The sequence below is a fragment of the Hyperoodon ampullatus genome (genome assembly GCF_949752795.1).
Source record: "Hyperoodon ampullatus genome assembly, chromosome: 19".
NCBI classification, from domain to species: Eukaryota; Metazoa; Chordata; class Mammalia; order Artiodactyla; family Ziphiidae; genus Hyperoodon; species Hyperoodon ampullatus.
In genome coordinates this window covers 3,564,818-3,581,531 of record NC_136932.1, presented here as the reverse complement: position 1 = coordinate 3,581,531, position 16,714 = coordinate 3,564,818, and the positions used below count along the sequence as shown (strand labels likewise).

At 40.1% G+C, this 16,714-nt stretch overlaps 1 protein-coding gene across 1 annotated transcript in view; it reads right to left on the bottom strand.

The window, feature by feature from the left end:
* The window catches only part of SKAP1 (src kinase associated phosphoprotein 1), a gene marked incomplete at both ends in the record, with an annotated part of 284,039 nt that extends 268,408 nt beyond the window's left edge, over nucleotides 1–15,631 (bottom strand). The window contains one exon of the mRNA XM_079725971.1: nucleotides 15,583–15,631. Coding sequence (XP_079582097.1) covers nucleotides 15,583–15,631 — 49 coding nt within the window. The remainder of the gene's footprint in view (nucleotides 1–15,582) is intronic.
* Nucleotides 15,632–16,714: the final 1,083 nt, after the last annotated feature.

Genomic DNA, 16,714 nt, shown 5'->3' with positions numbered 1-16,714 from the left:
TCTGACTTGGAGGGCAGAACATATAAAGGTTAGGGGTGAGAGGACAGTGATGAAAGATTATTCTGGAAGGCAAGCTTGTAGCAATATACAGTATTTGTACTAAAAGTAATATACAATGATTTTAAGTCTCATGGTTAAAAGGTAAACAGCTCTGGCAAAGATGCATCTTCCTATTATAATTCACAGCTTCCCTAAAACATAGATTCCCTCAGCTTCCAGGCAACTTATGGATATCTATTCCAGCAAACCAGAGTAGGAAAAGAAGATAGAAAAAGAAAACAAAGAAGGACAAGGGGATAGAGGGTATGTGGAACCCTGTAGACATGATATAATCATCACAGCCCCGGGAGAAACCACTGCACGGCCTAAGGCCAGATGAAAAGATTCTGACTTGACAGGATGCACCCAAGATCCCTAGGTTCTGTAGACTGGCGAAAGTCTCTGACATCCTCCCAAACCTCTGACCTTGTCCATTTATGAGGCTACTCTTCTATTTGGAGAAGAATGATATCCTATGTGTCACATTTTTCAAACTAGTGAAAAATAAAGGTTGCCTCCATCTGTTTTCTAAGTAATGCTCCTAATACATAGAAAGAACAAAATATTTAAGTTGGTGTTCTTTAACAGTTACAATTTTTTTGTTGATATATTGTTTCTAAAACTCAAAAGTTTGCTTCAATCAATCTTCTATTTGAAGGCAGGATGAATGGCCAAATGCTGCTGAAAACAATTCCACCAACCAAAAACCAATCAAAGTGTTCCCAGAGGGGATATTTTGCAAAAGTATTTGAACTACTAAAGCAGAACTCACATTTCTGAAAAGAAGGGTGCCGTGAATTTCTGCCTATATTGGCATTATACCCAAGAAAATATGAGATTTTTGTCTACATGCAAAAAGTGTTGGCATAGGCTAAAATGACTCACCAAATTAACTCTATTAAGTTTAATGCTGGGCAGTATTTCAGACCCTCTATTTAGATGTTTTTTAAAAAGTCCCCAAGTACTTGCAAACACTTTTTAAATGTGAATGGTTGTCCTGGCTGAACACAATCACAGAAATATCCATTCTCTCACTGCTGCTGCTTTGATAGTCACTATACTTCAACAACCTCCTGCTGACTTCCATCATCACTCCTCACCCCATCTCATAGCCCCCTCCTCTTATCATAGCACGTCCAAGCCTGTTGGCAGCCACGCTCTCAATGGGAGATGGGGTCGGAAGTAAGGAGACAGGAGAGGAAGAGAGGGAGATGAGAGGAAATTCTGTTCTCCTTTTGCTCTGGGTCCCTGCACTGGCTCTCACCTCCCCGCTAGGTGAGGCCCATTCCTGCTCTCATTCTGGCTCATTAAATAGTCTCCTCCCTAATCCTGGGAACCCCAACCTAGCTCCCGCCCAGCTCCTCATACCTTTCCCAGTCCTGCCCACTGGAGTCACTCCCCAGTCACAACACCAACATCAGAGCTTGGACTTAGGGAACAGGGGATAAAGGGTGTGTTCCCGCTGACAAAGAGGGACACAAAATAGTTTTTAAAAATGGGCTGCCCTGGAAATCAACCTGAAGAACATGGTTCTTTTTCCCATAAAAAAAAGGGGTCTAAAAGAAAATACCTAAGTAAACGTTAGAAAACAATCTATTCACTATTTTTTTAAAAATTGTAGGAGCAGGATACTACTTCAGCCTCATCTCTTAAATTTTCAATGATACCTAGCGTTTTTTTCTAATCAAAATGTTTAATTTATCTTATAGATGCTTCACTCTGAACACTTTGAAGGAGTTAAAGCCTTAAAGATGAGACATCACCCCTCTAGGATGGAGATGGGAGCCTGTTTGGAGAAAGGAGGGGTGTAGAAAATGTTTGTTGAGATTGTGGAGAAGAGAAGGGGATATCAAAGGGAGGAGGGAGTCCTCTCAGGGACCCATCCCAGGAGTCCTTTGCTTGGACTGATGTGGTAGGCAGGGGGTAAAGATCTGCATCATCCTCGGGACTTCCTTGAGTGAGCCGCTAACAGTAAGAAGTCCTTTCCAGTAACAGACTATGTCCACCCACTTTGCCATGCCTAGCACATCATGCCCGCCAAACCAAAACAATCTCTACCTTGGAAGTAACATAAGGCCACATTTCATTCTAGATACCTGAGTATTCTATTTGTCTGGGTATTTAATTAAATGTCACAACTATCCCTTTATGTAACATATTGCTATTTTACAGAAAAAACCAGCCTGGTTGCTGATCCAACTTCTACAAAGTCTCATTGACAGCTTCTGGTAGAAACAAACAAAAAATAATAATTTCGGATTCCTTATTACAAATATGCTGAAGGTATCTGACCATTAGTATTTCTGCAGTGACTTAAATATCTCACTAAAATCAAACCTCTGAAACTTTAGTGTTAATTTTTCTATTCTAACGATGGAAGACTTCATAGAAACCTTGTCTTGCCTATTTTCACACCAATTAAATAAAAGTATCACAGTGGGGGAAAATGACTTTTAGTTTGCTTAGAACTTGTTTTAAACCTTGCATTAAATTTTCAATCTGGCAATTAGTTTTAATCCTTAAGGCATATATTTTTTGCTTTTTGTTAAGAGGTAAAACTTGTTGGCAAGGTTAAAGTCATACCCACCAGCTTTGTTTTGGCTTGCAGGAAGTTGTCAGCATACAATAGAGAAACTGTCAGCATGTTCTGGTTGTGGTTTGCTTCAACCTGCTGATTGTTTCTGCCCCATGACCCAAGAAATGTGTGTTTGTATTTTTCATTCTCTTACCTCCTGAAGGGGAAAAAAATGACAATACCTATATACTCACAGTACAGAGAAAACAAAAACCAGGAACGAAAACACAGATAGTACTTTGGATTAAGTTTTAACTACTGGCTAGTCTACAAATCTAGGATTAACACTTCTGCAATCTTCCATTTGAGAGTCTAAGAATCTATCCTACAGAAATATTTTCATATGTACACAAAGATGCAGATATGTTCTCTACAGCACTGTGGAAATACAAAAAAATCTGGAAATGATCTAAACATCCTTCAATAGGTGAACAGTTAAAAAATTTTGGAATACTGTGCAGCAGTTTAAAATGAATATATATACATGAATATATACATAGATTCATATGGAAAGGTATTCAATGGTGCTATGTTAAAAAACCAAGTAGTCTATATACTTATTTTTTTTCTTTTTTTTTTCATTGAACTATAGCTGATTTACAATATTGTGTTAGCTTCAGGTATACAGCAAAGTGATTCAGATATATATATATATATATATATATATATATATATATATATATATATATACACACTCTTTTCAGATTCTTTTCCATTATAGGTTATTACAAGATATTGAATATCTGTGCTATAGAGTACATCCTTGTTTATCTATTTTATATATAGTGGTGCATATCTGTTAACACCATACTCCTAATTTACACCACCCCACCTTCTCCTTTGGTAACCATAAGTTTGTTTCCTATGTCTGTGAGTCTGTTTCTGTTTCGTAAATAAGTCCATTTGTATTATTTTTTTAGATTCCACATATAAGTGATATATAATATTTGTCTTTCTCTGACTTACTTCACTTAGTACAATAATCTCTAGGCCCATCCATGTTGCTGCAAATTGCAATATTTCATTCCTTTTATGGATGAGTAATATTCCATTGTGTGTGTGTGTGTGTGTGTGTATCACATCTTCTTTATCCATTCATCTGTTGATGGACACTTAGGTTGCTTCCATCTCTTGGCTATTGTAAATAGTGTTGCTATGAACACTGGGGTGCATATATCTTTTCAAATTAGAGTTTTTGTCTTTTCCAGATATATGCCCAAGAGTGCAATTGCTGGATCATATGGTAGTTCTATTTTTAGTTTTTTAAGGAACCTCCATACTGTTCTCCATAGTGGCTGCACCAATTTACATTCCCACCAACAGTGTAGGAGGATTCCCTTTTCTCCACACCCTCTCCAGTATTTATTATTTGTAGACTTTTTGATGATGGCCATTCTGACTGGTGTGAGGTGATACCTCGTTGTAGTTTTGATTTGCATTTCTCTAATAATTAGCGATGGTGAGCATCTTTTCATGTGCCTGTTGCCCATCTGGTTGCCTTCTTTGTAGAAATGTCTATTTAGTTGTTCTGCCCACTTTTTGGATTGAGTTGTTTTGTTTTTTTTCATATTGAGTTGTATAAGCTGTTTGTATATTTTGGAAATTAAGCCCTTGTTGGTCCCACAGGTTGCAAATATTTTTTCCCATTCTGTTAGGCTTTTTGTTTTGTTTTGTTTTGTTTATGGTTTCCTTTGCTGTGCAAACGCTTATAAGTTTGATTAGGACCCATTTGTTTACTTTTGCTTTTATTTCTATTGCCTTGGGAGACTGATCTAAGAAAACACTGCTACGATTTATGTCAGAGAATGTTTTGCCTGTATTCTCTTCTAGGCGTCCTATGATGTCATGTCTTATATTTAAGTCTTTAAGCCATTTTGAGTTTATTTTTGTGTATGATGTGAGGGAGTGTTCTAATGTACGTTATTGATTTACATGAGGCTGTCCAGCTCTCCCAACACCACTTGCTGAAGAGGCTGTCTTTTCTCCATTGTATATGCTTGCTTCCTTTGTCAAAGATTAATTGACCTGAAGTATGTGTTTATTTCTCGGCTCTCTATTCTGTTCCATTGATCTATATGTCTGTTCTTGTGCCAATACCATGCTGGGGTTTTTAAAAATAAATTTATTTATTTTATTTATTTATTTTTGGCTGTGTTGGGTCTTTGCTGCTGCATGCAGGCTTTCTCTAGTTGCAGCAAGTGGGGGCTACTCTTCGTTGTGGTGCGTGGCCTTCTCATTGCGGTGGCTTCTCTTATTGCAGAGCACAGGCTCTAGACGCACAGGCTTCAGTAGTTGTGGCACACGGGCTGAGTAGTTGTGGCTCGTGGGCTCTAGAGCGCAGGCTCAGTAGTTGTGGTGCACAGGCTTAGTTGCTCCACAGCATGTGGGATCTTCCGGGACCAGGGCTCGAACCCGTGTCCCCTGCATTGGCAGGCAGATTCTTTTTTTTTTTTTCTGAGGCGAAATAAAACCCCGAGTTAGCATTCCTGCCAAACAACAGGAAACCTCTGACATGTTCTGGTACTTATCAGTTAGAAATTATTCCGTAACAAAACTGTTTGGTTTGTGTTTCTTTTGACGCGAGCTCCATGTTCCAATTACACCGGACTTTAGCATTTTATTCTGGCTCTTCCGGGCATGTGCGGCATCTCTCGCTTACTGGTTGCTGACGCCTCTACCCTGTTTAAGCGTCGCCAGTCAGCAGGTACAGAAAATAACGTGTCTGACCCCACCCGACATGTGCTGTCAGCTCCACGAGTGGGCCCCACAGGACAGCAGTCTCCCTGGGGAGGGATGCGTGCTCGTTCATGTACCCTCCGGCAATGCCAGACGCTTTACAGCAAAAGCCCCTGGAGTAAGGCCGAGGGAGGGCAGGCAGATTCTTAACCACTGTGCCACCAGGGAAGCCCTACCATGCTGTTTTGATTACTGTAGCTTTGAATATTGTCTGAAGCCTGGGAGGGTTATGCCTCCAGCTTTGTTCTTTTTCCTCAGGATTGCTTTGGAAATTCTGGGTCTTTTGTGGTTCCATAAAAAAATTTAAGATTATTTGTTCTAGTTGTGTGAAAAATGTCATGGGTAGTTTGATAGGGATCACATTAAATCTGTATGTTGCTGTGGGTAGTATGGCCATTTTAACAATATTAATTCTTCCAATCAAAGAGCATGGGCTATCTTTCCATTTTTTTGAATCATTTTCAATTTCTTTTATCATTGTTTTATAGTTCTCTGCATATAGGTCTTTCACCTCCTTGGTTAGGTTTATTCCTAGGTATTTTTTCGACACAATTTTAAATGGGATTATTTTGATTGTTTTTTTCCCTTTCTCTTTCTTATATTTCATTGTTAGTGTAAAAAAATTCAACAGATTTCTGTATATTAATCTTGTAATCTGCTACCTTGCTGAATTCATTTATTAGTTCTAATAGTTTTTTTGTGGAGCCTTTAGGGTCTTCTCTATAGAGTATCATGTCATCTGCATATAATGACAATTTTACCTCTTCCCTTCCAACTTGGATACCTTTTATTTCTTTTTCTTGTCTGACTGCTGTGGCTAGGTCAAGTAGTTTATATACTTGTATGTTGTGCAAATATTCTACAATAAAAATGTATCCATAAGTTATTTTTGTAATTAAAAAAATACCTGGACCATAACATCTACCAGAATATCTAAAAATAAAAAGACCACAACACCAAGTGTTGGTGAGGAAATGGAGCACTTGGAATTCTCATACACTGTTGGTGGGATTGTAAAATAGGTACAATCACTTTGGGAAACTGGAGTTTCCAATAAAATTAAATGTATTCATACCCTACGACCAAGTAATTCCACTCCTAGATATTTATCCAGGAGAAATGACTGTTTATGTTACAAAACAAGTTATACAAGAATGCTCACAGCAGCTATATTCATAATAACTCAAAACTGAACAACTCAATGTTCATCAGAAGAATGGATAAACAAACTGTGGAATATTCACACAATGGAATACTACTTAGCAAAAGGATAAGATAAATCTGATACACAGAACAACATGGATAACTCTCAAAAACATTATGCTGAGGACAGACTCAAAAGAGATCATACTGATCTATGAAGTTCCAGAACTGGAAAGGAAACTTTCTAGGGAGATGGAAACGTTTATGTCTTGATGTGGGTTGTAGTCACACAGTCACACAGTCATACATACATGAAAGTCATCCAGTTGTAACACTTAACATTAGTGCATTTTATGTATATAAATCATACCTTAATAAAGTACTGGGAAGGAAGGAAGAAAGAAAGAGAGGGAGGAATCGATGGATGAAGAGGCTCACACAAAGAGTTATCAAAAAGGAAAATTTACTTTAAAGAGAGAGTGGTTTTAAGGACATTTGTTACAATGCAGTTCAGAGAGATTTTCTGTAGCTTTCTAAGTATCCAGGATACTCCTCATACTTGAAGTATAATATACAGTACCTTAATTAATTCCAACTCAACTACTATATTGGTTTAAGTATGTATAAATATGTGCCACTGGATACATTTTAGTAAAGCTCCTATTATGTGAATAAAAATTTTATTTCCCTATAACATACTAATATTAGAATATCAACAATGTTAGGAGGAGACCCTAGATGAGAATTTAAGTAATTCATAAATGATTTTATCAAAGCCATAAGCCTTCAGGAAAGCTTGCTCTCTGGATGCTAAGACCACTCTGTTTCTAAGCCCACATCTGTCCTATGTTCCATGTAAAAGCTGGATAGTAAAATTAAACAGTGGAACTCAAAGACTCCAAACCTGAAAAGCCATCTGTTATAATCACCTAACCTATAATGCAGCACTGACAAACTGGAAAAGCAAGCAATGAACTTGGAAACACAGGGGAAATAAATATGAATAAACGTAGCAGAAATTATAGGATTTCTGTACAGTGTAATGGTTTATAACGTGAAAAAATTAGATCTATGATACTTATGTCAATACGTTAAGATTCTCAGATGATGGTAAAACTTGAAACTTATTTTTCCTGTATTTAAAATGATTAAAAATTGTTTAAGTATTACACTTATATAATGAGGTAAAAATGTTATTATCTTAATAGCTGGCACTAGAATTCCTCTTAGGAAGAGAATTGCCATGGTTTGGCAAAGTAATTTGTTTCTCCATGTGTGGGTGTTGGTGGGAACCTAAACCACTAAACAGATAGCTAAACTACCTTTCCATGCAGCAAGGGAAAAAAAATTTTTTTGTTGTTTTGCTCCAGATAGGATAAAGGGAGAAAGTGCCAGTGAGAAAGCATAAGGCTGAGAACTACATCAGGTGAAAGGCCAGAAGGCACTGTCTGATGACTGGAGTGGGAAAAGGAGGTTTAGGAAAAGGAATGCCTAATATTCAATTTGAAATCGTTTGCATTACTGCAGTGGAAACCCTTCCTCCCTCTCCCTGCACCCTCTGACTCTCCAGTGATGTCTTCTACACTCACAGAGACTTCATGTGGGTAGGTCTTTGTGGAAATTGAAGGCCAGGATATATGTCAAGGCCATGGTTTCTCAACACTGGCACTAATGACATTTGGGGCTGGATAATTTTTTGTTGTGGAGGCTATCCTATGCATTGTAGGAAGCTGAGCAGCATCCTTGGCCTCTACCCATTAGGTGCCAATAGCACCCTCCCCAGCTGTGACAACAAAAAATGTCTCCAAGTGTTGCCAAATGCCCCCATGGGACAAAATCACCCCATTTGGGAACCGCTAGTTTAGGCCTACAGAAAGCACACATGGAAGGAGGGGACCCTGGAAGCAAAAGTAACCTTGAGAATGCATGTCCCTTGAGAATTACCCAGATCTTGAGGAGATGTTTGGGCTTCCACAATGGGGAGTAGATCTTGCCTAGAGTTCAAAAGGCCTGGGCAGCCCAGTTAACATCTAGGCTATACCCACAATGAAACTAAAATATTTCTACCAATTAAGAAAATAGTTCTGTTTATAAAAACAGAAAGGGAGAAGGGGAAGATTAAACCTTTCATTTTTTTTCAACTGACAAGTAGTACAAAAATACTATCTTTACACAAACACACACACATACCAAGCATTCTATAACAAGGTAAGGAACACATGTCTTTCTTAAGTTAGCAGGGAAGCTAACTTCCTCTCTCTTTTCTCCAAAAAGTTTCTCATAGAAATAATCACTGGACTCTGATCCAAGGAAGGAAGGAAATGAAGAAGATCCTGAAAGAACCCCTACAAACCTCCCCTAATTTGGAGTAGCGAGGATGAACCACCAACCCAAGCAAAAGGCCATGCCTAGGGACTTCCTCAGTGGTGCAGTGGTTAAGAATCTGCCTGCCAATACAGGGGACACGGGTTTGATCCCTGGTCCAGGAAGATCCCACATGCCACGGAGCAACTAAACCCGTGCACCACAACTACTGAAGCCTGCACCCTAGAGCCCAACTACTGAGCCCAAGTGCAGCCAAAAATAAATAAATGAAATAAATAAATTTATTTTTTTAAAAAAAGGCCATGCCTAGGAGTTTTCCTGTGGAGAGGGAACTGCAAGAAGAGAGATCAATAGGACTTCCTCAAAGAAAAAACAATTTTTAATTTTATTTACCAAACATATGGTGTGTAATACATTCTAGATATGATTCTAAGTTCTTTTCAAATATTTAGTCCTTTATTCCTCATATAAATTCTATGAGATAAGTACTATTATTATCCCCATTTTACAGCTAAGACCCAAAGTTAAATACTAGTAAGAAAGTGGCAGAGTCAGGATTTGAACCTAGGCAAACTTATCACAAAAAATATATACAGGACCTATGAGAAAACAAAGTTCAAAAAGAAAACTAGATCTTGAAGAACTAGAGAAAATGTCTCCCTCTGAGGTAGATTTATTATTAAAGAACAGAAATGTTTAGAAAATTTCTAATCATATTTTCAACAACATTCAAAAAGTCATTATGCCTATAAGCCAGATTTACAGATGTAATGAAAATGAAACAATGAGTGATGAGGAAAAATACATGGAAATCTTTTAAAAATAAATAAATGCTGAATTTAAAACTGTAATGAAGTCACTGACGGATGAGACAATAAAAGAGATGAAACACAGAGACTAGATCAGGGGCCTAATATATTTATAATATAAATCCTAGTATGACAGAATAAAAGAGATGGAGTAGAAGCAATGACAATAGAAAAAACATTCTCAAGTTAAAGACCTGAGTCTTTAGATCAAAAGGGTTCACTAAATACCAGGCAAAATTATTAAAAAGTCTAAAACCTTGAAATTATCTAGTGACATTTTTGAGGGCAAAGAAAAATATCCTATAAACATCCAGGCAGGCAGTGGGAGGAATGGGTTATAAAAGAAATATATCAGGCTGGTATCAGACTTCTCCTCCACAAAATTGAAGACCAGAAGATAAGGGTAAGACTTCAAGAGGTTAAGTTGAGAGAAAGGTGAAGAAAGGGAAAGAGTGTGACCCTAGAACCTCATGCCCACAGCTAAGTTTATATGAAACTAGATAGACACATACTCAAGCTTGGAGGGGCTCAGTAGGGGGACTATCAAAGTACCCTTCCTGAGAAATTCACTCAGCATTATATTCTTAATTGTCATCTAGTAGGGTTTTATGCACTGTCCAATACAGCAGGCACTGTGGCTACTGAGCAGCTGAAATGTAGCTAGTGCAATTGCATAACTGATTTTTTTGGTTTTATTTAATTTTAGTTAATTTAAATTTAAATAGCCACATGCAGCCAGTGGCTACCGTTCTAGCAAAGTCTAAATATCTAAAAGATAAAGAGTTCAAGAATGAAAAAGCCATGATACAAAAAGTAAGCAATGAACAAGTTAAACAGGAAGAAAAAATATTATTATAGCTATGGTTTTAAATATTATGCAAATGTCAAAAAATAATTATTGTAATCTAATGTACACAATAAAACATTAATAATTCTCTGAGTCTAAAATCAGCAATTTCACATTTCATACAGGAGGAAAGAGCTAGAAGATATTGTTTCATTCTTAACGTTGCTAATCAGAGGGAAATGTTTTTGGTTTTTTTTCTTCCCCATAAAGGTAAAACTATCAGTGGAATAAAACCAGGATGTATAACTTCAAAATCACTCAAAAGAAAAAAAAGAACTTAGTGATCTAAGAAAATGCTCAGGAGACCATAGCAAATGAAAAACTATCAGTGGAAAAATCAGTATACAAAACTATACACACAATATGTCACAACTTTTAAAGTATGTACAAATAATAATAACTGAAAGAAATAAATGGAAATTTAACAGTCGTTGACTATGGGTGGCTGTATATCCTTGTGTTTTCTACATTTTCTACAATGAGCATTATTGCTCTTATAACCAAGAAATTTAACAAAAAAGAAATAGAAGTATGGTCACATACCTTTCAGAATTCAACCGAACAGTAACATCACCTATCTAGAAGACAACCCAGTATCAAAAATTAAGTAAAAATGACTCTTAGCAGCCACAGCACATGTTACAAAGTGCAGGCCTAACGGTTTGGGTACTGTGTTCATCAAGAGAGCCCTTCATACTTTCTTTCACACATATCTTAATTCCAATGAACTTAATTATCTGATGTTCCAATAGCATTTGGGGATACAGATACACTGAGAGCAGTGCAAAGTGATAGGCCTAGTCTAACAGTAGGAAAAAAAAATGACAAAAATTAAAACATAAAACAGCCATAGACATTCACAAAGCAGTCCAGGGGCAATTATGGCAGAAAAATCCCTAAACAACTCAATATTCCCATAAAGTATGATAAATGATATTTGCTATAACAACTCTGAGTTATAGTGTTCAGACGAGGTGCCTTTGAACACAGACTGGTTGGTTGAGGAAGTGTGAAAAGTTCCTATTGCATCTGAGAAAAAAATTGATCACAAATGTTTATACTAAAAAGTTAGAGTGCTTAAAGAGAATATCTTCAGCTATCCAGCACAACTCACTCCTGCGAGTTCCACAGAGTTGGAGTTTTACTATGTTGAAAAGGATTTTATGGTTGGCTACACTGACCAATACAAATCTGGAGAACAATCTGGAAGGAAATGATTAATGACTTCTTCTTTCCAAGGAAGTTTAAAAATAAGTAACCATAGGCTTATTGGCATCAGCGTTAACACAGCAATTGCTACTACATGCAGCGGAGTTGTGGACGTTATTTTGTCTCTAATCCATATTTGAGCAGGATTTAGGTACCTTGTAGATAGTTGCGACCTATTAGCTATTAACGTCAGTAAGCCCTTTTCTATCACACAAGGCAAATTGTGAACTAAAGAAATATTCATTCTCCTTCCTTCATACTTGCCTCTTGTGCTTCTGACTTCAAAAGTGGGGCTAGAAAGACAAGGAAGAAACTGATTATGTTTGTATCTGTGAAACAAAGATTACGCAAACTGCCAGCACTCCATTGTTTTTGTTTTCAGTGTGGTTATCACCAAACAAAAACGAAAAGATAACTTCTACATCTGAAGCCTGATTATTTGAAAACAGACCTGAATATTTCCTCCTCTTTCAATAAGGCAGTAAATGCCTTTCACTTTACTTATCTATAAGGTACTTATTTGCTGATATGGACTAGTTACTATTTCTATATGAGAGCTTGACAGTGTCTATCTGAGGAAGATGTTTCCTGAGTTACCCTAGAAACCTCTCACTGCTTTAATATTTGCCCAAAATCCAAGACAGCATTAAAAAAAAAAAAAAAAATCCCCACCTTCCACACACCCTTAGAGCTACCAAGAGAAAAGCATAATCACAACCCTGGTTAATGGCCCTTTCAAACTCTAACCTCTCTATGCTTCTTTTCGTTTTTTGTTCCTTTTTGTTTTAAATAACCTTCCTGGTTGTTTCTTCCTATTACAAAAGTAATACATGGTCATTGTCATGGTTCAAACAACATGAAGATGTATGAAATAAAATTAATAATCTCTCCCCCACTCTCTCACTCCCCTCCCTAGGAAACCAATGTTAGGAGCTTGGTGTATATTCTTTCTTCCTCCCTCCTAGGCTTACACAAACATACATAATATATGGGGTTTTGTTGCTGTTTTCAAACATAAATGGTATATTATATACACTATGGTGTACCTTGCTTTTTAGTCTTAAAAATATGTTATGGACACTTTCCAAGCCAATATATACAGATCCACCACAACATTTTTAATGGCTGCAAAATATTCCATAAAATGAATAATCATTCATACCATCACCTGACCTTTCCTAACTCATGGACATTTACTATGGATCCTGGTACACATACTGCATGTCCTTTAATTTCAGTAACACAGATTCCTAGAAGAGGAGCTGGTCAAATGAAACATTTTTAAATGTTTACAATTTAACAAAATTAATTTTAGACCTTCAGAATTTCTGTTCCCTTCTTCATGCAAAATTTGGCATAAAATTTCACAATGCTTTGCATATTTTATTTTTCAAAGCACACACATTATGTCAAAAAATGCCCCTGTCATTTATGCTCATGTAGTTATAAATAAATAAATGCTTAAGTTAGGGCTGTGATGGCCAGTGTTAAATCACTGTGTAAATGCTTATGCCTTGGTTTATGAAAGTACTAATTCATTGTGGAAACTCCACCCGCACGGCCTGTGGCAGCACTAAAGTGGCAGCACTCTCACCCTGTGACTCCCTCCACTGAGTGACGACATAGAGATCAGGACCTACATATTTTCTAACTGTCAACAATTAACCTTAAAAAGTGTGTGTGTTGGGGTGGGGAGACAAACAGCAACAGATGGTAAGTGGATAGCCATTATGGGTTTATAATATCTACAAATTATTTGTAGTACATTGAATAATTCTGCTGGTCTACACCAGAGAGTGTGTTCCATAAAAAACAAAACCAGGCTTCCCTGGTGGCGCAGTGGTTGAGAGTCTGCCTGCCGATGCAGGGGACACAGGTTCGTGCCCCAGTATGGGAAGATCCCACATGCCGCGGAGCGGCTGGGCCCGTGAGCCATGGCCACCGAGCCTGCGCGTCCAGAGCCTGTGCTCCGCAACGGGAGAGGCCACAACAGTGAGAGGCCTGCGTACCGCAAAAAAAAAAAAAACCCTACAACCAATATGTTGCTATGATTACATGAACCTTTCAAAAGCATATTCTTCAAACACTTTTCAATAGAATTATTGGTTGAATCCCACTTTCACATTTTTCTCTCTACTTCAGATTCAGACTCTAATTGCAAACTTAAAAAAAAAAAAAAAGCCTTAAAGATATATATTAACCAACAAAGCTCCGTAAAATTTAATCTCAGACTCCTCCGTATATTCTAAAGACCCGAGCACCAACAGAGATTGTTAAGACACAGCAAGTTTGATACAGAAGTATGTGACACGCAATTAATCTCCATTCATACCCTGCTCTACCTGTCAGCAAACAAAGGTTCTGCTTTAGGAGGAGATCTGAAGACTTCAATTAAAACCAGTCAGCTAACAAGAAAATAATCTAAACTAAAGGAAGGTGGCAGGTGCAGAAATGAGCTGTTTACCAAAGTGTCAGTTTTGAACAATAAAGAACTGCACATCAAAAATGCTGAAGCAGTGGATGTCATTGCAAGCTTCTGAAAATTAAAAGGAATCTTCTAGCAAGGCCGCACACAAAATGGAAGTCTAGTTTAACTAGGTTGTAAAATAGGTTCCCTCTCAACAAATGACAGATACCAATAAAAAGGATCAGATTATACCTTTAACTTCAAGGGCAGAATGAAACCTTTTGCCACAGTTCCTTCCCTCCTGGAAACCAGACGTGTAGAGCCTCTCTGTACACTTGGAATGATTGAACCAACAGTAGAGGGAAAGGCTGGGTGGCTTCTTCTTAGACACCCAGATGATGCTTTTACCCTGCAAATACTTTTCTATTCTGAACGTTTAGATTCCCTCGGGTCATAAGTAAAATAAATTTGGAAACTTCACCTCAGAAGAAATATCTCGTTGGCAGCTTTTACAGAGAAGCAACCCAGAATGGAAACCGTGCCGCAAACAGACCGAAAAGACTTGCCAAATATTTGATTAAGAGGCATTTATACCAAGATAACAAGATAATGGAGATATAAAACCAATTAAATTGAGAGAAACTGAAAAAAAAAAAAAAAAAAACTGCTTGCCAAAAGTATGACCTGCCCAAAGCAGGCCATGTGTCACATAGATGCCAAAAGGCTTCATTCGGAAGAGTTTCCTCCTGGGACCCTTAGGCAAGCACAGATTCCAGGTCCCCGTCCGTACAGGGAGGTCAGTTACAGGAACAGCAAGTTACTTTCACAAGAAAAAGTGTGAGGCAAGCAGACGATCTTGTAACTCTGGAGTGTTACAGCGGGATGTGTGGAGCGTTCGTGACTGAACACACCGCAGTGGGGCACTTCTGGAAAGGGAAGAGATGTGATACCAGGATCCGCCTGCCCCAGGTGCATGAGGGACCCCCAGAGCCGCAGGCCGGTGAAGGGGACCTAGGGTCTGGGCGCCCAGGCCTTGGCTGACAGGAGCCCGTGAGCCCTCACAGCCCCGTGGGAGCCTGGGGCGCTCTAAGCTGGAAGGTCAAGGGACCGTGTGAGCGGGACAGACGGAGTCAGGGCGGGAGAGGGACGAGAGCGAAACCTAGAGACGCAGGGCGTCCCGAGGGGAAGGGGACAGCTTGAAGGCCAGCACGGCGGCCCGGGGACCACGAACGCAGCCTGAACTTGCTCAGAAGCCTGGAGGCTAAGTGGGAGGCGGAGACGCCTTGAGGAAAAAGAAAATGTGTTACTGAGGCGAGTGAAAGGGACCCTGAGCGGGGCATGAACAGCTGGCTCTGGAGAGTCAGGACGCCGGCAGCCTCGAGGTTCTAGAAGGCGGTGGGTGAGGGAGCTGACGGGGAAGGCCGGCCTTGGGAGCCGCTGTCGTCTCGGCTGCTGCCGGGCTCGGCACGTGAGACTCCCGGCGGGGCGTTACCTTCCAGGAGCCAAAGGATCTCCTCCGGGAGGGCGGCGGCGGCCTGCATGTGGCGGGCGGCGGGAGGGCAGGCGGGCGGGCGGACGGGCTGCAACGGCACCTGGCCCTCTGTCGCCGGCGCCGCGGGGCTGAGGCGCAGGGCGGGGCGCGCTCAGGAAGCGGCGCGCCGCGGGCGGGACGCCGGGTCGTCAGCGACACCTGTGCGCGGGGCCCGCGGCCCTCAAGGCGGTGCCTGAGGGAGGAGGCTGCCGCCCCGCGCACCCCCCGCCCCCAGCCCCCGGTCAAAACAAAGACGCGACGCTACCCCCAGGCACCCCGTCCCCGGGAGGCTCCCCATCCTACGTCCCGGACAGCGGGCCTCGGGGGCAGGTTGAAAAGCCACCGTGGCGCCGAAATGAGGCTCGAGGAGGCAGAATCCGAGGACGGGGCCAGTCCCCGCCAAGTCGGACCACAGTCGTTTCCAACCCAGCTCGCTCGTCCACGCCCAGAAAACCAGGGCAGAACCGCTTGTCAGCAACCAGGACGTTTCAAGGGAATGACCATAAGTCCCAATAAATCATCTCAAGCCACCAAGTTTGGGGAGAATCAGAGCAGTCCGGCTGCAATGGACACAGGGAGCCAGTCTCCCTTCCTCCCTAAGTCTGAAAGGATGCAAGGAAAAGGAGGGGTGGCCCAGGGAGAAAGCCGAGGCAGAGGGGGACCCAGCCCTTCCCCTCTAAGAGCTGACAAAGGGGGGAACGTGAAGAAGTGTGCTTCCCTCTCATTCAAAGTAGTAGGTGTTGGGTGTCAATGTCCTGGCTGTGGTATGGTCGTGTGATACTGCACGATGTTACCTGGGTAAAGAGGATAGCTCTGTATTATTTATCATAACTTCTGTGAATCTACAACTATCTTAAAAAGGGTTTTTTTTTAAGTACCACGAAAAAAGTATAAAGCGCCCGCTAAAAGGAGGGAGATGAATATAAAAAAAGGAGGGACGTGCCAGTGTATGTGTGTTTAGTGGCGTGTGTGGCATTTGAGATGACTCTGAACACACCAGACTTTGAAGGGGCTGGAGGGCTTTCCAGGTGGAAGGACCAGCGTAAACAAAGATGCAAGAGACTTCTCCTGCTTGAGGAACAGCTGATGACCC